At 39.8% G+C, this 22,699-nt stretch overlaps 1 protein-coding gene across 1 annotated transcript in view; it reads left to right on the plus strand.

Annotated features, from left to right (window-relative positions):
• SHISA9 (shisa family member 9) overlaps nucleotides 1–22,699 on the plus strand; it is a 466,870-nt gene that overhangs the window by 151,934 nt on the left and 292,237 nt on the right. The window contains exon 2 of the mRNA XM_077275158.1: nucleotides 5,264–5,391. Within this exon, the coding sequence (XP_077131273.1) occupies nucleotides 5,264–5,391 (128 nt within the window). The remainder of the gene's footprint in view (nucleotides 1–5,263; nucleotides 5,392–22,699) is intronic.

The raw sequence follows: 22,699 nt of genomic DNA on the forward strand, positions 1-22,699 counted from the left end.
TGGGCTTTGCTAATTTTTATCGCCGTTTCATTGCCAACTTCTCCAGTGTGGTTAAACGCTGATGTGGCGAATTGGTCCTCTGCGGCTGTTTCTGCCTTTCAGGAGCTTAAACGCCGATTTACTTCTGCGGTGTTAAGTTCAGGGTCTGCGGTCAGTACAGGTACCACCTTCTCCAGAGTACATCCCATGCTGCTCCTAGGCCACCAGATCATAACACATGCCACCATACATTTTACAGATTATGTTGGTACTTCTCCTACATGAACTTTGTTGTTATCATTGCACACACAGGACCTACCATCAGTAAGGTCAAGTAGGTCACTGATCCATAAGAAAGAGATCCTAGCGACAAGTGGTTGTCTTCAACATCATAATGTATTTGGATGAAGTTTTCTTCTGATGGGCCTTTGGGGGACCTTATTTATCAGGCCCTTGTTGCCTAAGAGGATCATCTTGTGGCCTAATGACCCAGTCCAATCATACACTAAGGGAATCTGAGCTGGCGTGATAAACATCTGCAGTATTCTGCTGTGCCTGCGGGAGTGCTGCAGGGAATTTTAAATTTTGTAGTACACATGACATTATACACAAGATTGTTTTTCTTCATGTCCTAGTGTTAATATTTAAATAGTCTATACATTTTCTCACCATAATATATTGCTTTCTATCACTAAGCTTTCATATAATATATATCATCTTCCTAGCACATGCATCTATCGATAGATTTACACTAATTAATTAGCTAATGCTATTCATTAGTACTACCACATTAGCAAAGTAAGTGTTTCATGACTAAGACCAGACCAAAATTTAGAGAACTACAGAATATTCTGTGCTCGGGGTGGCTGTTACTTACCCCTAAAAGACCAGTCTTTTGTATAAATATTCTGATTTGTTGTGACTCATGTGTCAAGTTGTGTTGAGTTTTATTAAATCAGGAAATGTGGCTTATTGAAATAACTTAATATAATATGACAGATGCATTGTTTTGTGTTGGAAATAGAGAAAAAAAATTATGTTGGCCTATGAAATTGGGTCAGAACAAATTACATGAATGAGTGTGCAAACAGTGATCATTAGATAATATCTACTTGTCAGATCAAGAAAGAGCTTTATGTGCTTTTATTGCATTATTTTACATTTTTATTAAGGTTTCCTTATTTATACTGTTTGAGACTATCTATCACCCCTACTGTCCTGTATCTACAGTAGGTACGGAAAGTATTCAGACCCCTTTAAATTCACTCTTTGTTTCATTGCAGCCATTTGGTAAATTAAAAAAAAGTTCATTTTTTTCTCACATTAATGTACACTCTGCACCCCATCTTGACTCAAAAACAACAGAGATGTAGAAATTTTTGCAAAATTAATAAAAAAGAAAAACTGAAATATCACATGGTCATAAGTATTCAGACCCTTTGCTCAGCCACTCATATTTAGGTCACATTCTGTCCATTTCCTTGTAATCCTCCTTGAGATGGTTCTACTTCTTCATTGGAGTCCAGCTATGTTTAATTCAACTTATAGGACTTGATTTGGAAAGGCACACACGTGTCTATATAAGACCTCACAGCTTACAGTGCATGTCAGACCAAATGAGAATCATGGGGTCAAAGGAACTGGCCAAGGAGCTCAGAAACAGAATTGTGGCAAGGCACAGATCTGGCTAAAGTTACAAAAGAATTTCTGCAGGACTCAAGGTTCGTAAGAGCACAGTGGCCTCCATAATCCTTAAATGGAAGACGTTTGGAACCACCAGAAGTCTTCCTAGACCTGGCCATCCAGCCAAACTGAGCAGTCGTGGGAGAAGAGCCTTGGTAAGAGAGGTAAAGATGAACCTCAAGATCACTGTGGCTGAATTCCAGAGATGCAGTAGGGAGATGGGAGAAAGTTTCACAAAGTCAACTATCACTGCAGCCCTCCACCAGTCGGGTCTTTATTGCAGAGTGGCCTGATGGAAGCCTCTCCTCAGTGCAAGACATATGAAAGCCCGCATAGAGTTTGCTAAAAAACACATGAAGCACTCTCAGACTATGTGAAATAAGATTCTCTGGTCTGATGAGATGAAGATAGACCTCTTTGGTGATAATTCTAAGCGGTATGTGTTGAGAAAACCAGGCACTGCTCATCACCTGCCCAATACAACCCCAACAGTGAAACATGGTGGTGGCAGCATCATGCTATGGGGGTGTTTTTTAGCTGCAGGGACAGGATGGCAGGTTGACATTTAAAGAAACATGAATGCGGCCAAGTACAGAGATATTCTGGATGAAAATCTCTTCCAGAGTGCTCTGGACCTCAGACTTGGCCGAAGGTTTACCTTCCAACAAGACAATGACCCTAAGAACACAGCTAAAATAACAAATTAGTGGCTTCAGAACAACTCTGTGACCATTCCTGACTGGCCCAGCCAGAGCCCTGACCTAAACCCAATTGAGCGTTTCTGGAGAGACCTGTCCACCAACGTTCACCATCCAACCTGACGGAACTGGAGAGGAACTGCAAGGAAGAATGGCAGAGGATCCCCAAATCCAGGTGTGAAACCTTGCTGTATCATTCAAAAAAAGACTCATGTCTGTACTAGCTCAAAAGGGTGCTTCTACTCAATACTGAGCAAAGGGTCTGAATACTTATGATCATGTGATATTTCAGTTTTTCTTTTTTAATAAATTTAAAAAATTACTACATTTCTGTTTTTTTCAGTCAAGATGGGGTGCAAGTGTACATTAATGAGAAAAATGAACTTTTTTGAATTTACCAAATGGCTGCAATGAAACAAAGAGTGAAAAATTTCAAGAGGTTTGAATACTTTCCTTGCCCACTATAAATATACCACAATGGAAAAATGGCGGCACAAATTGGCTTTTCAGAGTAAGGAAAATACAAATAGATCCTCTGATGGACCCAAGTTATCAAAAAGCAAAAAATGTCAAAACTTGTAGCAAACAACTGATATAAGCAAATTTATGCTAAACCACTGACTACTAAGGACTATTCTTACAGAATTGATTCACAAATTACCTGCTAAACCAGGGATATCAGACTCCATCACACAGAGGCCAAAATGAAAAACTTGGATAAAGTCATGGGCCAACCAGTAAACCGTATAATTGCCCCCACATAGTCCTCCATACAGAATAATGAGTCCCACATAGTCCTCCGTACAGTACTATGGGCTCCACATAGTCCTCCATACAAAATAGTGGCCCACATAGTCCTCCATACAGAATAATGAGTCCCACATAGTCCTCCGTACAGTACTATGGGCACCACATAGTCCTCCATACAAAATAGTGGCCCCACATAGTCCTCCATACAATACTATGAGCACCACATAGTCCTCCATACAGAATATTGGCCCCACATAGTCCTCCATACAATACTATGGGCACCACATAGTCCTCCAATACACATAGGGATGGATCATGGCAGTTCTGATGTCGTGGGCCAAATATAACCACCCAGTGGGCAAGATTTGTCCCATGGGCCAAAGTTTGATATGTATTTGCTAGGCTCATACGAATTGTATGCAAAATTATACCAGCACAGACTCAAATAAAGGAAATAGTGATTATGTGCATGCCCTGTATGCGGGTCATCGGAATTATGTTCTTTGTGTCTCCAAATGTAGTGAAGTCTGAAAGAAAATGTTATTTAGGCCTTGGGCAGAAAGGTTTGGGGACAGGCTATGCTTCACTATGGTAAATGGAAGCCTTAAGTCGCAAAACACTTTTATCATGGAAAGTCAATCATGCAAATCAGTCACTATACATTTATATGTATATGCAGTAATACGCCATTAGGTTATCTTTTATTAGGTTTCTATCCCTTATATCGTATCTATATTTAAGCAGAGAAAATTTTTTTTTGGTATCATGCATTCATGTTTCAAGAGGTATAAGATTGTGTTCACACATTGCAATGACGATGTATTTTTTTGCCATGAGCATTATTTTGGAATGATTTCCAATATAGTGTAAAAATATATTGTGGTGTTAAAAGCACAAATTTGCTGCAATCTGTGAATGCAGCCTAATGAGATGACTCTATCTCAATCTACACAGAAAAGCTGATATGTAAGCTGCAGAAAACAGGAAATATCAGCTGTGTGCTCCAGTGACCAGTGTGAAAAATGCAATATTTTAAGATTTTTTAATCTGAAAATTCAAGAAAAAATAAAAAGGCCCCCAAAATGTAAAAGAATTGTATAGAATAAATACCTAATTTCTGATGGTCCATTCTGATGCCCCCAAATGTTACAGATAAAACATACTTATTTTATTATTTTCAATATAATCTCTCAGCTTTACCATGCCTCCTAGGGCAGAGCTCAAGGGCATGCTCACAGTTTGGTAACTAAGACCTCAATAACAGCAGCATTAAATTCACAGAAAAAAATATAACTCAACTTGAGGATCATTCTCTGATTACTCTACACTTGGCTAATATATGCTGTTTTTTATGTTTCTACCTTATAATATCTGAATTACACAGTAGAGGAAATAATTGGATTAAATAAATAGGGTCTTTCCAGTGGCTCTCTGCTCTGCTTGATATAATGAGGTACAAAGAGGGGGTCTACTGTACAAACACTGTATATGGATGACTGTATGATATTTGGTCAAGCTGGAGCCTACAGAGTGAGTTCACTTGCTACTGTGACTGATAAATGAAAATCTTAAAAGGAATCTGTCACCAGGCTTTGGCTGCCTCATTCGAAAGCAGCATAATGTAAGAAAAGAGACCCTCATTCCAGTAATGTATCACTTAGTTTACTGGATGCAGAAGTTGTGACGCAATCAGAGTTTTTAGATGTAGCCTGTTGCAAAGCTCAGAAAGGTAGCCCTGCACACACCACAGCTTTTTGTGTACATTGTCTATAGACAGTGAGCTGTTTATCAGCGGAGGGGCGTGGCCGGACCAGGGCTCACATGAGCTATAGTCCAGGCAGTGATAATAATCTCCCAGTGCTAAAACATTCATTGTATTGAAGCAAAAGCACACAGCCTAATAAGTGACACATCCCTGAAATGTGTGTCTCAGCCCCTACCTCATGCTGTCCTTAGCAAAAATCTGCTGACAGATTCCCATTCAGTGGGACACGCCCCCCCAATTTATTCACATTTGTAGGGAAAATATTGTAAATGACTTGAAATCCCTTTATATGGATAAAACTCACAGTGTTAATAATCTGTCTTTTGGGCCTTCGTATTTGACAGCAATGGTAATAATAATGAGAGTTCAACTTTCTTCTTGTTCTCAGGGCTCTTGCTGACGTTATGAGGCAACAGGGCCACTGCTCGACGGACCACATGGAGAGAGATGCAAACCTCGTCGTTCACATGCAGCACTATGAAGCCATGCAGTCCCGACCATCTGCGAATAACTTACGTGAGTCTTATTGCATGAGCAGAAGTGTTTGGTTATAGTCCCACAGCTGGATGTGTTATCAGATAACTGCTTTATGAATGTCTTCATGTAGTTGAATTTCTCTCCCACTGGCAATTATATAATTGCTGGTGCTGTTTTCCCTTGGTGGCTTGAGTATTAGGACGTCAACTGAAGTCATCTTCACATTGATATTTTGAGCATATCTGGATTTTTTATTATCTGGATTTCATTCTTGGTTGATAACAGAAACTCCATAACTTATGTGATGTGTCTCTTAAAGGGAACATGTCATCACAAAATGACCTGTTTAAATCAGGTTTTCATGTTAAAGAATAAACCTTTATAACATTTTCTTTTTATATCTGAGAGCCTTTTTAAAGGCTATGAAGCTTATGCTTTCTATTGAATCCATATCCCACTCTGTGTGTACGTTCAGATGGGAGCTTTGCACTCCTGTTACTTGAGCTGCTAACCTCTGGGGTTGGGAGGGGTGGGCGAGAGGCAGTTTTAGAGATTATTGGGGGTCTCAACACCTGGACCTCACCACTTAAATACATAAAAAAAGTTATAAAGGTTCAATTATTCTTTAAATGTGTTTTTTTTATTTTTATAATTTATTTGGCATATCAAAATCTGTATTAAAAAATATATAAATATTACAATTTTCACACTGGCCACTGGATCAATTTTAAACTCATACTTCCTGTTTCAGGAAATTAACATGTACATTAGCAGCAATGGACTGAGATCATATCTTTTGTATTGAAGCATCTAAAGAGCATGTGCAAATGTAATTGTGAAGGCAGCGAGAATGAAGGGAACGTATGTGAATGGTGGATTTTTGGTTATCAGGTGTATATGGCGGTATTACCTGTCATTGTAATCCTGCCTGTAACGATAATAAGACTGATGAAAAGTCTGTAAAAGAAAGTCTTCTGTGAAAAAATACACCAATAATAGGTCCACTGGCCAATGTGAAAATTAAAATAGTTCTATTTTTTATTAATACTAGTGATGAGCGAATATGCTCGTTACTCGAGATTTCTTGAGCATGCTCGGGGGTCCTCCGAGTATTTTATAGCCCTTGGAGATTTAGTTTTTCTTGCCGCAGCTGAATGATTTACATCTGTTAGCCAGCATAAGTACATGGGGGGGTTGCCTGGTTGCTAGGGAATCCCCACATGTACTTATGCTGGCTAACAGATGTAAATCATTCAGCTGCGGCAAGAAAAACTAAATGTCCGAGCACTAAAAAATACTCGGAGGTCACCCGAGCGTGCTCGGGAAATCTAGAGTAACGAGTATATTCGCTCATCACTAATTAATACATATTGTGATAGGGTAAAAAATCAATTTCCAAGAATTTTGAAAAAAATTGCACTTAACAAGAAAAAAAAGTCAATAGATCTTTACCTGAAGATACATTCTTTTAGTTTTCCATTAGGAATCCGGCTTGTTCGTGAGCTGTTGAAAGTGATGGATAATCAGTAGGATTAACCCTATTTATCTACTTAGGTTTTATTGCCGTTACTTTAAGTGTATGCAAAATGTGTCTGGAATCTTCCTGTTCATATGCAGAAGATGATTCTGCCATGTATATCATTTTATAAAATGATGCTCAACAGCTTAAAGTGGACTGAAGTATCTAGCTATCTACCTACAATTGTATACAACTCCTGATGCCTTGAGAAGGATTTGCACAATGATTGATTACATATTGATGAAAAAAACTGCAGGGTCAAATCTGCGGTAAAGCTTCCATATTCATACCACAATATATGTCATGATTGTCAGTAATGCTAAGCCCCTACAGGTCCATATTACTAATCCTAAGGCCGGGTTCAATACTAAACTGCGGACGTGACTGGCTCTGTGTGCAGCTCCTGGTGCTTGTCCATATATCCAAATGTAGGAGCTGCTTCCTATATACATGCCGTAGTCTCTGGTCCACAAATCGGATAAAAGTAGTGTTTGTTGCAATTTTTTCCATGCAGACCATTGGTCATTGTAGAAAGTCAGCCATGTGCACTAGCACATAATCGTTCATAATCGTTGCATATGCTCTCCGTGTGCTGTCCTTGGTGCACACAGACAGCACAAATCGGTACAATACACTCATGTGAATGAGTCCTTAGGTATCGGGATGAGCGGGCTCGTGGAAATTGGCATTCCAAAGGTTGGTTAGGGTACCAGAACTGCACCTGTACTTGAACCAGAACCCCGACCCCAATTGAAAAGAATGGAGACCCAAACTTTGGATTTGGAAAAAAATTCTCTCTCTCTCTAGCAGATTTCCCATTGAACTCTGAACTTTGCAACGGACTTCCATGTTCGGTGTTTAGTGTCGGATATTAACTATCTGGTATGAAACCCTAAACTTTTTGGGATCGCTCATCTCTACTTAGGTACTGTAGCCAAATGTTGCCGCCGTGACATAACTTTTTTCCCCGCTAGGGCCAATGACAGTTTTTGACCATTTTTGACATATTGTTTCAATTTTTGCCCAGAAATTCACATAAAGAAAGCAGTTTTTTAATAGTATTTTTGGGCAAATCGTGTCATTTCAATTTTTGCCAAGAAATTCAAGTATAAAAACAATTTAATTTTTTTTTTTTAAATATAATTTTTTGGCAAATATTTTCATTTTAAATAATGTGTTTTAGCGCCTGCATTATTTGTAGTAGTTTTAGTTAATGCATTAAAATATTTTCAAAAACATTATGTGATTTTAGATTCATGATTTTTCTTGGAGCCCTTGATTTGTTAAAGAAAAAAAATGCAACAAAAACATAATCAAAAAATGAAAGACACATTAAAACTTGTTTTTAATACCCGTGGCCAATATATAACCAATATATCGAACAAATGTCATAAATCGGTTAAGAATAATACAACAGACCTACAGCATACTACACAAATTCAAGAGGGCCCATTTGCAATGACAGTACAAGGGTTCCTTTATGTGTCTGTGACAGAACATGGTTTGGAGGTGGGAGTGGGCTCCTTTATCTTTTGGGCCCTTTGCGAGGACAGATATATGGAAAATGTCTAAGTGGATGACTGTCTCTGTTGCTCATAGCAACCAATCACATGGCAGCTTTCATTTTACCAGTAATGTTTAAGAAATGAAAGGTGAGCTCTGATTGGTTGCTATGGGAGGCAAGTTTTGAAAAATGAGGCCTACTGTTTTTAGTGCATTTAATATTTCCCAATTTACTTAAAGCTAATATGTGTCGGCAGAGATTTTTAACTTGTGTAAAAGTAATGGCCAAAAATTCTAGTTTCCCTAAAAAATCTGTTTGTGAAGGCACCAGGTTCACATGAGCGTAATATGCTTTGTGTAAAACTGATGTCATACAGTGGGTATAGAAAGTATTCAGACCCCTTAAAATTTTTCACTGTTTGTTTCATTGCAGCCATTTGGTAAATTCAAAAAAGTTCATTTTTTTCACATTAATGTTCACTCTGCACCTCATCTTGACTAAAAAAACAGAAATGTAGAAATTTTTGCAAATTTATTTAAAAAGAAAAACTGAAATATCACATAGTCATAATTATTCAGACCCTTGGCTCAGTATTGAGTAGAAGCACCTTTTGCACTAGTACAGCCATGAGTCTTCTTGGGAATGATACAACAAGTTTTTCACACCTGGATTTGGGGAATCCTCTGCCATTCTTCCTTACAGATCCTCTCCAGTTCCGTCAGGTTGGATGTGAACGTTGGTGGACAGCCATTTTCAGGTCTCTCCAGAGATGCTCTGTTGGGTTTAGGATTGTTTGCTACACAGTCCCTGCATGTGGTGCCTCTGTTGATCAGCCGTGAGACATGCAGTCGCGGGGACTCGAACATAATAAATAATGATAATAATAATATTATTCGAGCACGCCGAAGACACTCGGTTAGCATCAGAGCATTGATAACACCTTATCCCTGCACGTTCGCTCATCACTGTTTAACACCTAAAAAGTGTTACTTTTTGCTCTTGTGAATCATGAAAAATCAGGCTAACAGGCCTTAAAAAGTGCCGGCATAAATGGAAGAAAAATCGAGTGTTAAACATCTAAAGAAAAATTTGACTTATAGTAGAAGACAAGTACAAAACTTTTATTTTCATGGTGCCTGTGATTTTTTTTTGCTTTTATTGTTTTTTTTCTGTATTGTTGCTTTTCCAGCACTCTACCTTCAATTTTCAACAATCCCTTCTATCATCCTCAGCATCTATTAACTACATGACATATAGTTATCACCATTGCAGCTGCCATGCTGTTCAGGTTGTTATGCTGATGGCAAAAAAGTTGTTACTATCGTTCTAAAATGACATTAAAAAACAAAAGACATCTATAAGATGCCCATGAAAGTTAAAGCTTTTTTTTCAGGGCTTAAAGGGTTATTCTCATCTTCAGAAATGGTTAAAATTGTAATGGGCTTGAAAAAACAAGCAACTTTGCAATTTGCTTGCTATTAAAAATCCTTCCTGTTCTCAAAATCAAAGGGAATTTTCTATTTAGTTGTTTACTGGCCATGACTGCCGTCTATTGGCGGTGGTCAGTCTTCTTGGCAAGGAGCACAGTGCTTGTAAGCTCTTTCTAGTGGAGCTTGCAAGCATTGCTATGAAGCTGGCCAGATCACTGGACCCAGCTAGCTTCAATGCCCCGATGCTCCTTTGATGATATAGAGGCAAAGATGCATTGGATAGGCACAGTTTAGACCAGCAGTGCGACAGTACAGCAGGTCCAGACTGTCAATCAAGCAGGATGACCCGCCATCCCAGCAATTATGAAGCAGTGAGGCAATGCTACGGCGCACTCCTGCAGATGGTGATATTGTCTTTAATGCTGATCTATCCAATGGAATGGTTGTCAATTTCAGATTGGCAGGTGTCTTATTTCCGGTATCCTAGCCTATCAGCTATCAGAAAGCACATCTGCAAACTGAAAGTGGCCCAGCTGCATTCAAGGACTAGTACAATAATTCTCTCCTATACAAATGAATGGTAGCTGTGCCACATCTGGTGTGCAGTGGTCCCTTCAATCAGCTGATTAGTGAGATGGTGCCAGGAGTAGGACCCTCACCATTCCGCCAGCACACAGATTGATTTTCCATTTCACGTTTTTTTTTCTCTACCCAATCTTATAAAAAAAAGTTCTATTGATCCATCTTGTAGATTGTAATTCTAAAGGTAATTGGGAGCCGATTATCTCCCTTGTCTACTTACGTAATATGTTGTGCTCTGCCTATTGGCAGTGTCCATAAGCCGAATATGGACCAGGGGACTTCATTTTGACATAGCTGTGGGTCTTAGAATTGCATCTATCAGAAATGTATGACATATCCTGAAACATCTGAAATGGGAATACCCAAGTAAGCTTCCACACAAACATCACTGATATATTAAAATTATTAACGTTATATTTTGCAAAATAAAATGTTATGTCATGATAAAATATAATGACAAGTCAATCAGATGTCACAAAGGTGGTGGTCCTGGTATTAGGACTTTTAGGTTTTTAAAACTCCCATTAATTAACCCCTTAACACTCCATGATGGTGATATATGTCATTAATCATGCAAGGGACTTTGGAGCAGGCTCAGAGGCTAAGCTTGCGCCACAGAAGGAAGATGACAGCTATATTATATAACCAATACCTGTCTCTAACGGCAGTGATTGGCGGGCCTGACGATTAGAGTTGAGCGAATTTGTTTGGATTCGGTCACCAAATCTGAATTTGCCATATTCGTGCCATATTGGTACCCTATTCGTGCTGAATGTATGTTTGTTGATTGGTTCCGAACATATTTGGTAATTCCTACTCCCATTGATTCTAATGATGTTCGGCTATGTTTGACGAATATTGCAAGAACAATATTCGCTGCCGATTGTATTCGGAACCCAATCCTAACAAATTCACTCAACTCTACTGATGATCATTGATGTTAAGTTCTTAAGTGTCGCTGTTAATCACTAACAGAGGTATTTAAGCGCCACGATCCAGCCCATCTCCATCAACCTCTGACATGATCTGTGTATTTCTATGACAGCATGGGACCGGCTGAAGGCCCCATGCCTGTCCTGTGATCTCTTCTGTGATGTCTAGCTTGTGGCTAGGCATCATAGGAGACAGTTGTATTTAGCATATACAGGAATAATGCGGTACTGCTGGAAATAGTGCAGGCAATGAAACGATCACAGCTTCAAGTTCCCTAAGGGGACTAACAAATCAAGTAAAAAGTAAAAAAGAAAGTTTTTAAAAACATAAAATATAGAAAAATTTGAGCACCCCATTTTACCCAGTCTGATATATCAAAATGTTAAGGTTCAGGAACGCGGATGAACCTGACCCTCTATATTGCTTTTGGACCTGGTGGGAGGCCCAGCTAAGTTCAACACAACTGGTCAGTGGTGCATACAAATTCAACACTGACTGATATCAAAGTATGAATTATTTATGCCCCCACACAAATTAATTGATGGTAATATAAAAAAAAAGTTACGGGTCTTGGAATATGGTTATGCAGACCAATTTTTTTTCTTACAAAATTCAAACTATTTTAAGCCAATCAAATAGAAAGAAATCTTATACATGTTTGGTATTGCTATAATCATACTGACCTGGAAAATATTGTTCCCAGGTAATTTTCTACTGAACAATGGATGCTGTAAAAATAAACGCCCTAAAACTGTGGCTGAATTGCGTTATTTTTCACCTTTTCACTGCACTTTTTTTTGCCATTTTTCCTGACATTATATGGTAAAATGAATGGCGACATTCAAAACAACATCTCATCTCGCAAGAAACAAGCCCTCCTACACCTATGTTGGCAGAAAAAAAAATGTTACGGTTATTTGAAAATGGAAAAATATTTAGAATTGAGAGTCCTCAGTGGTTGATACCTTTTAATGGCTAACTGAAAAGATGGTAACAAATTGCAAGCTTTCGAGACTACTCATGTCTCCTCATCAGGTATAGACTAATACAAAATCTGAAGAATCACATATTTATACACAACACAACACAGAAATAATGCCATAGATAAGACAAGTAATGTGAAGTAGAACTATCATTATGGGAGAGGGATAAACACATATAAAAATATGTGATTCTTCGGATTTTGTATTAGTCTATGCCTGATGAAGAGACCTGAGTAGTCTCGAAAGTTTGCAGTTTGTTACCATCTTTTCAGTTAGCCATTAAAAGGTATCAACCACTGAGGACTCTCAGTTCTATCTACTGGCTAACACGGTACAAAGATATATATCTTTCCTGTATTGAAAATGGATTCAATTTGAAATTGCAAAATGAAAAATTGTCTGCGTTCTTAGGGTGTTAATTCTAATGGGAGAGGCAATGAGTTCCGGATATTGTTGAAGGTCCCAACTTGTAAACCTTGGATTTTGATTTATATGTCATTTAATTAAATTTTTGCAATACTGCTGTAATCAAGGCCTCGTCTATAAATGCTGCCTTGCTCCGCACTGAGACCTGACATTAAGATCAAGAGCAAGCAAGTCTGTAAGTAAGCGGGTGAAAGATTCAGCACCTTGTTTATTGTTTTAGAATACGACTGTACCGTCCATCTATGACAGAGACAGAGGTCATACATCATGTCTGGCATTACTGAAAATGACATGAGACAGGACATGCATCTAACAGCATCATTTCATTAGGCTCTTTCCTGTCCGTGATATATGTATAGCTTGCAGCAAGTGGTTAAGGTTAGTAGGCACCGGTTGGAGATATTATAAATCGGATGATTCTCTGCTACTGGAGGCATTTTCTTCTCTTTTATCTGCAGAGAAATAATCTGTTGAAAAAAGAATTTGGGTGAATGTCAGTGGGAACAGATCAGTGTCACAGTGAAGAGATGTTATTAACAACCACTAGAGCAGAGAATAAAACATATCAATATAATCATACAGTGGGATGGCTTTTACACCTCGCTTCTTATCTTCTGTGTCCGTGATTATCAGGAATTATTAATCTCAGAATAAATGCTGGCTATACATTTCATGGACGTAATTGTTCTCTTTAATGTAAACCATTGGGAAATATCTGTTAGCCATATAATGTGTATGGTACAAATGGCATGAAGTAACTCAATAGAACATATGTATGTGGCATAGCTAGATTGTAGCTGTAAGGTCGTAGCTGTAATGGGTGCCGGGTTGCAGTCGCACCTTGGCTATGGAGGTTCGGGAGCCAGAAAGGTACATTTGGCTCTTGAACCAACGCTATTAACTACTTTCTGACCGCCTTTACCCTGTAAAATTCAGTGCAATCCACATATTACTCTGCATTAATATTCTAAAGCATCATTGCATAGTAAGCAGATGCATGAGATTATGCAGCTGCATGAGTGGGAAGCAGGCTGTCAGATTATTTTTGCAGATTGGTCTGATAGTTTCCTGATTGCTCTCAAGGAGAGCCATATATACATATTAGGAAGCACTGACAGTGCTTCCACCTCTGAACCCAGAGATAATGTGATCACCAGGTGCCAGGAGCAGCAAGAGCTGCTGAGTCCTAAGGTTAACAATTCAGCCAGGGAGCTGAATTTGCTTGTACCTGAGGCTAATACGCTATCCCCAGTTACAGGTGAAATCATATACATAAATAAAATGCATTTGAATATTGAAATGCCACCCAAAGGCCTTTTATGAGCCTATGGCGGGCGCAGTATGTGAAATTGCTGAAAATAGAAATACATTAATTATACAAAGCAGGAAAAAAATAGTAAAATGAAGTTGCTGCTAGTCTGAATTGCTGTTTCTATTCATGCCCTGGTAGCAAAAAAAAAAAAAGTGTCCGATATAATTGAAAAAATTGTAACCTTTCACCCACTTTTGTTACCTGGTGATTTAAACATCTCGATGCATATAAAATATTGGGCCCCATCATAACCATTAGCTTTCATTATTTGATATGACGGATCTAGTGTGCTCCTGATGAAACTTGCTGACTTATTATTGGGTCTGTTCCAGTTCTATTCTGGTGTACATAATTTTGATGATAGGAATAATGCTGCACAAGTCCAGTCTCAGCGTGTACAGGATCATACTGAAAGGGATTTTACCAATAATTTAATGTATCGCCTATACCATGGAATACGTATATAAAATATATGATATCTTGAAGTCCAACAACAATCCTCCTAATGGATTCAAGAACAGGGGTCCCAGACTGCCCTATGTGAATGGAGCAGTGTTGTGAATGTTTGACTTCTATGAGACTGCCGAGTGGTTATTTTCATCAATCCCTTTGAAGTTAATGAAGCAATGGTCAAGCATGCATGCAATCACCCTAAGGCAATGTTCACACGTTCAGTATTCGGTCAGTATTTTACTTCAGTATTTGTAAGCCAAAATCAGGAGTAGAACAATAAGAGGAAAAGTATAATAGAAACCCGTCACCACTTCTGTATTTATCACCCTCAGATTTCAGAAAGACTTTCTTTTTTTACTGCTTTAACAATTTATGTGCTGCTGCCTAGAGCACACATCTAGAGCAGAACGCAACATTTAAATTGTGTGAATAATGTAAAATTAAGTAGAATGTCTTGTAGCTAAGTCTATTGATGTTGGAGTTCTGCCAAGTGGATAGCTCAAATGTCTGTAATATACAGGGTAAGTCCATGTGACATGACATTTGCTCGGGCCATAAGAGCCACTTCTTCGACTGCGAATGCTGGTAAAATAATTGAAGAATTTCCTATTTTTTTCTGTTTGTGCTAAGTGACAAGTTGTGGCAAAATAATTACAGCAAAGTTAATGCATTCAGGAGAAAGACTCCCGGGGCCCACATGGGAAGTATGTATATTGTGTTTCATTGCTCATCACAATGCGTAGCTCCAGGGGAATAACAATATTGGATGCAGAGGTAAATGCAAGCCTGGGCCTTGATACTTTTGGGAATTCTATGACCCCTATGCCACTTAGGATGACAAACAGTGGGTATAGAAAGTATTCAAACCCCTTTACATTTTTCACATTTTGTTTCATTGCAGCCATTTGGTGAATTCAAAAAAGTTCATTTTTTTCTCGTTAATGTACACTCTGGACTCTATCTTGACTGAAAAAAAACAGAAATGCAGTAATTTTTGCAAATTTATTAAAAAAGAAAAACTAAAATATCACATGGTCATACGTATTCAGACCCGTGCTCAGTATTGAGTAGAAGCAACCTTTTGAGCTAGTACAGCCATGAGTCTTATTGGGAATGACGCAACAAGTTTTTCACACCTGGATTTGGGGATCCTCTGCTATTCTTTTTCCAGATCCTCTCCAGTTCCATCAGGTTGGATGGTGAATGTTGGTGGACAGCCATTTTCAGGTCTCTCCAGAGATGCTCAATTGGGTTTAGGTCAGGGCTCTGGCTGGGCCAGTCAAGAATGGTCACAGCACAGAGTTGTTCTGAAGCCACTCCTTTGTTATTTTAGCTGTGTGCTTAGGGTCATTATCTTGTTGGAAGGTGAACCTTCTGTCAAGTCTGAGGCCCAGAGCACTCTGGAAGAGGTTTTCTTCCAGGATATTTCTGTACTTGGCCACATTCATGTTTCCTTCAATGACAACCAGTCGTCCTGTCCCTGCAGCTGAAAAACACCCCCATAGCATGATGCTGCCACCACCATCTTTCACTGTTGGGATTGTATTGGGCAGGTGATGAGCAGTGCCTGGCTTTCTCAACACATACCGCTTAGTATTATCACCAAAAAGGTCTATCTTCGTGTCATCAGACCAGAGAATCTTATTTCTCATAGTCTGGGAGTGCTTCTTGTGTTTTTTCACAAACTCTATGTGGGCTTTCACAGAGGTGTATCTAGCTCTTCCTGCACCCGGGGCAAAGGATCAGTTTGGCGCCCCCCCTCAGATTTCTGCCACATATAATGTTCTCAGATTTCTGCCCCATAATGTCCTCAGATTTCTTCTGCCCCCATAATGTCCTCAGATTTCTTCTGCCCCCATAATGTCCTGATTCCTGCCCCCATCCCCTCCCTTCCCGGGTGCAGTTGCATGTGGTGGAGAAATCTGAGGAACATATGGGGGGGAAGGGGGCAGAAATCAGGACATTAGGGGGGCAGAAGAAATCTGAGCACATTATGGGGGCAGAAATCAGGACATTGCACCCATCCAGCCCCCTGGACTTGCTTCAGTCCTCACATAGTAGTATATAGCACAGCCCACATAGTAGTATATAGCACAGCCCACACAGTAGTATACGGCACTGCCCACACAGTTGTATACAGCACAGCCCACACAGTAGTATACATCACAGCCCACACAGTAGTATACAGCACAGCCCACACAGTAGTATACAGCACAGCCCACATAGTAGTATACAGCACAGCCCACACAGTAGTATACAGCACAGCCCACATAGTAGTATATTGCACTGCCCACATAGTAGTATACAGCACTGCCCACGTAGTATATAGCAGCCCACATAGTATATAATACAGCCTACATAGTATATAACACAGCCCACATAGTATATAGCAGCCCACATAGTATATAGCAGCCCACGGAGTATATAACACAGCCCACATAGTAAATAGCAGCCCACATAGTAAATAGCAGCCCACATAGTATAGCAGCCCACGTAGTATATAACCCAGCCCACATAGTATATAACACAGCCCACGTAGTAAATAGCAGCCCAAGTAGTATATAGCAGCCCACGTAGTATATAGCACAGCCCACGTAGTATATAACACAGCCCATGTAGTAAATAGCAGCCCACGTAGGAAATAGCAGCCCACGTAGTATATAACACAGCCCACGTAGTATATAAGAGCCCATACCTTGTCCTCCCAGCCAGGCTCTGCATCCCCCCACACTTCCTGTTTAGCGACGCGCGGCTCATTCTCCGGGCACTGGATGGTCGTAAGTCACTCTGCGTATCCATGGCGATGCATTGTGGGCGGCTCTCCAGCAGCTGCGAAAGTCCCAGAGCTCCGTGCCGCCTCCTCTCTTCTAGCATGCACCGTGGGCTCTCCAGCAGCTGCAAAAGTCGCAGAGCTCTGTGCTGCCTCCTCTCTTCTAGCGTGCACCTCAGGCCGCAGATGCCTGCCTCAGGGGCCGCATGCGGCCCGGGGGCCGAGTGTTTGAGACCCCTGGCATAGATCAAGAACATTCTTGGGAACCGACGTGCAGCACTTTCTCTGAGCCGGCTGTCAATTTGACAGCTGGCTCAGAGAACGGAAGCATCTCAGTGTGGGGGCGGCAGAATTCCACCAACGGGGAGCCTCCTCCTTGGACCGCCTGCTGGCACCCCCCTGTTGGCTGCACCCAGGGCACATGCCCCGGCTGCCCCCCCTGGATACGCCACAGGGCTTTCATATGTCTTATACTGAGGAGTGGCTTCCGACAGGCCACTCTGCCATAAAGATCCGACTGGTGGAGGGCTGCAGTGATAGTTGACTTTGTGGAATTTTCTCCCATCTCCCTACTGCATCTCTGGAGCTCAGCCACAATTATCTTGGGGTTCATCTTTACCTCTTTCACCAAAGCTCTTCTCTCACGATTGCTCAGTTTGGCTGGACAGCCAGGTCTAGGAAGACTTCTGGTGATCCCAAACTTCTTCCATTTAAGGATTATGGAGGCCACTGTGCTCTTAGGAACCTTGAGTCCTGCAGAAATTCTGTTGTAACCTTGGCCAGATCTGTGCCTTGCCACAATTCTGTCTCTGAGCTCCTTGGCCAGTTTCTTTGACCTCATGATTCTCATTTGGTCTGACATGCACTGTGAGCTATAAAAACTGTTGGAGGAAAATAGCGCAATAGGGTTTTATCTGAGATTAAACAGTCAATGCAAGCTAAAAGCACTCACCAGACATAGCTTAAGACAAACATTGGAGCTGTGAGGTCTTATATAGACAGGTGTGTGCCTTTCTAAATCAAGTCCTATCAGTTTAATTAAACACAGCTGGACTCCAATGAAGGAGTAGAACCATCTCAAGGAGGATCACAAGGAAATGGACAGCATGTGACTTAAATATGAGTGTCTGAGCAAAGGGTCTGAATACTTATGACCATGTGTTATTTCAGTTTTTCTTTTTTAATAAATTTGCAAAAAACGTCTGCATTTCTGCTTTTTTCAGTCAAGTGCAGAGTGTACATTAATGTGAAAAAAAGAACTTTTTTTGAATTAGCCAAATGGCTGCAATGAAACTAAGAGTGACAAATTTAAGGTTGTTTGAATACTTTCCGTACCCACTGTAAGTATTAGAAATGAAACATGATAGGCAAGGAATCTTTTTCTCATATTGCATTGGAACCTGTGAGGTCCACGTTACACCCCTGCATAGTTCCATCATGTTAATTTAATACAGCTTACCATTTATTTCAATCTATAAGCTGGAATAGATATGATCAATACTATAAACATATGCATCATTCAATTAAAGCTAAATTTTTTCTTCTAAACATTAATTTATTTCCCATTGGTAATTTTATATTTTGGTGACACTGTTGATGGAAGGTTGTATTTCTTTATTTTCTTTTTCTATCCTGGTATGCATGGCTCCTCATCCTTATCCTTGTATGCATGGCTCCGTCCTCATCCCTATCCTTGCATGCATGGCTCCTCATCAGTATCCTTATATGAATGGCTCCTCATCCCTATACTTGTTTGCATGGCTCTTCATCCCTATCCTTGTATGCATGGCTCTTCATCCCTATCCCGGTATGCATAGCTACCACCAGAAAAAGATAACAAAATAAAAAAACATCCTACTTACCATCCCTGCGCTCCCTCGCAATGCCTTGTTCTGTGCCAGCAGCTGCAGCGGCATGGCAATCAAGTGTGCCCGCTGCTAAAGAGAAATGAATATTCATTGCGCACCATGCCTATGGGAGTGGAGGGCAGTGAATATTCATTCCCTTAAGTAGTGGGCACATGTGATTGCCCAGCAGCCACAAGAGCCGGCGGCTGCGATTACTGTGCCCGCTATTAAAGAGAAATGAATATTGACCACCAGTGCAGTGAATATTAATTTCTCTTTAGCAGTGTACACAGGCTTTAGCGGCAGCAGTCAGCTCATGCCTCCTGTGACCCACTACTCTGCTGCTGCCCCTCCCCCGCTGTCTTCTGGGACCCTCACACGAGTGTAAGCCGAGGGGGGCTCTTTTAGCACAAAAAAGTGTTGAAAAACTTGGTGTATACTCAAGTGTATACAGTATTTATATTTGAAAAATAAATGGAAATCTCTTGATACATAGAATATTTACATTTGTTTTTTTAGGACTGGCAATTTGCTGAAATCATCAGGAAAGCCATAAAGGAGTTTCATAGTTTCTAAGTTTCATAGTTTTAAGGTTGATGGTAGACTTAAGTCCATCAAGTTCAACCTATAGCCTAAAATGTTAACCCAGAGGAAGGCAAAAACCCCATAAGGCAGACATTAATAGCTCCATATTAGGGGAAAAATTCCTTTCTACTCCATATGGCAATCAGACTTATTCCATGGATCAACGTCTCATCACAGAATCTAGTGTCCGTAACCTGTAATATTATATTTTTCAAGAAAGGCATATAGATTCTTCTTGAATTTTAGAAGTGAATCACTCATTACAATATCATGTGGTAGAGAGTTCTATAGTCTCACTGCTCTTACAGTAAAGAATCTGCTTCTGTGATTATGATTTAACCTTCTGTCCTCTAGACGCAGACGATGCCCCCTTGTCCCTGCCGCAGGCCTAAGTGTAAAAAGATCATTAGAAACATCTCTGTACTGTCCCCTCGTATATTTGTACATTGTAATATCGTCCCTTAGCCTTCGCTTTTCCAAACTATATAATCCCAATTTGAATAACCGGTCTTGGTTTTGTTGGTCATCCATTCCCCTAATAACCTTGGTCGCCCTTCTCTACACCCGCTCTAGTTCAGCTATGTCCTTCTTATACACCAGAGACCAAAATTGTATGCAGTTTTCTATGTGTGGCTGCAGTAGTGCGGTATAATTTGCTGAAAATGGATCATTCAACTTTGGGTTCTTCATAAAAAAGCAGTAACACACATGTTCAGCAATTCCCTCCTATGGAAACATGTATGTGTCAGATGTCCTAATGTTTACTGTGCACATACAGTGAGGTTCAGAAGCAATATGCCAATATAACAAGCTACGCTGTTTATACAAATACTGTACTAGTTGATTGCCAGTTATTGTTTTCCTGGTTAACTCCTGTTGCTGGAGACAATTTCTAAGTTAACGGGAGGAAATTATCTTTAATTACTAGTAATGACTTTATTAAGTGGAATACTATTTTAGTTGCATTTTTATTAATGTTACATTTTGTACCACTAGCAGATCTGTTATAGTAAATTCACAATGTGTCCTGCTTTGCCCTTAGAAACAAGTCAGCTTTCTTGTTGCATTGTTACTGGGGGGAAATGAAATTTGTGCTCTGCTTACTTCCCATAGGCAACACAATCCACAGTTTTGCTCCAAGGGTTTGATTCTCTGTTGAATAATGATTTTCTTTCTACATTCACAATGGGTTATATATTGCATTCCTATTTTATGACTTTTTTGCAATTCATATTGTTTGACATATAACTATAGCATTCACTGGTAATTTTTCAGATTCACCTTTTGCTCTGACCTTTTTCAAACTGAGCAATCTCTTATGAGAGGAGTGAGTATTTAAAGGGTTGTCGGGTTTAGAAAAATCCATTTGTAAATTCTTTCTTAGGAAGTTTTCCATCTTTTGCTCTGGTGGACCTGTCATTTTCTTACACAGGACACACCATTGATTTCAATAAGAACTGTAATACTTCTTCAATTCAATACTTGCTCTTTTCTTTACATCACAGGTGATTACTTTGAGTCCAGCTGTAGGACAAACTGTGCTCCGATTATTGGAAAATTGAACAACACCTTTAAAGTCCACCAATGTGCCCACCTTTACGTTTCGGATAATTTTAAGGACACCAGATTCTCATTATAATATTTCAATATATTTTTGCAACATACTAACCAAACTGCATGGGCTGCAACTCACATCACAACCATTACATGGCTACATATAAAAATATTTAGAATTGAGAGTCCTCAGTGGTTGATACCTTTTAATGGCTAACTGAAAAGATAGTAACCAATTGCAAGGTTTCGAGACTACTCAGGCCTCTTCATCATGGCTACATAGAGGCACATATAGTATAAACATCTCCTGACAAAGTATTGGAAAATCATGTTTTTTATTCTCACTCCACTCATTAAGGAATATTTTGAGCTCAAAAGGACAGGTGAAGAAGAACTGTCTCTGTTACAATACAAATTTGTCTCAAAATGTACAATGATGAATGTATAGGGTGATAGTGATAATGCAGTGGCTGGATATTGAAATATCCTCAGTCAGGAATTCATCTGGCTATGATTTGTGCCTTCCATCCAATTTAATTGGACAGATGTATATTATTGGGTATAAAAAGTTATTTGCCAATACTTTTATCACAATGCCTAATTCAGTCAAGGAGAGGATGAAGTTAACAATTTCCATCCCATAATAAGGAGTAGGTACTCTATGAAATGCCTGTAAGGTTGTCTCATTTTGACCATCCCATCGTTACCAGTATTCATAAATGTTAAGTGATAATGTGACCAAAAAAAGCAACTCTCATGGTTCCTCTCCTCAGTGAATGATTGCTATGCTGTTCTGTGGAAACTGTCTTGCTAAGTTGTCTGTGTCTTGATTGACAGCTTAGCTGTCCAATCCTGTGATGGGCTTGCTGGGCTGTCAGTGCTTTGATTGACAGCTCAGCTGTCCAATCTGTGACTGGAAGTTGCGGGACTTTCTCCAGGTGTTCAGTGTTCTGTTGATTGCCCAGCTACTTAACTGAGCTGTCTGCCCCTGATCCCTGCCAAATGTAGCTTTTGCTTCTTGGTGAGTGTTATCTTGATTCTATTGCTCTGAGTTCTGATCTTCTACTGCCTGACCCTTTGGACCATGTTCTGAATATCCCTTTGTTTTGTCCTTTGGCTTTTGATCCATTATCGCTTGTTATTGACCCTGGACTGTGATCTGACTTACACCTTCGTCTTTTCCCTTGGCTATCTACGTACTCTCTTGGTATTGACCCCGGAACATCTAATTCTTCTGCCTCACGGTCAGTCCGTGAGTAGTGACTAGTGTCACAGCAACAAAAGCAAAACTATATAGATGTTGGCTGAGACAAAAAGTAGACAAAAAACATGTGTCAGTGTATTGTACACCAATGTTCCCCTGTATAGCATACGATCAAAGAAAAGCTTCACAATTGCCTCCATTATTACATGTAACATGGACAATTGTGGTAGTTATGTACGACTTCT

Source organism: Ranitomeya variabilis, chromosome 7 (assembly GCF_051348905.1).
Source record: "Ranitomeya variabilis isolate aRanVar5 chromosome 7, aRanVar5.hap1, whole genome shotgun sequence".
NCBI classification, from domain to species: Eukaryota; Metazoa; Chordata; class Amphibia; order Anura; family Dendrobatidae; genus Ranitomeya; species Ranitomeya variabilis.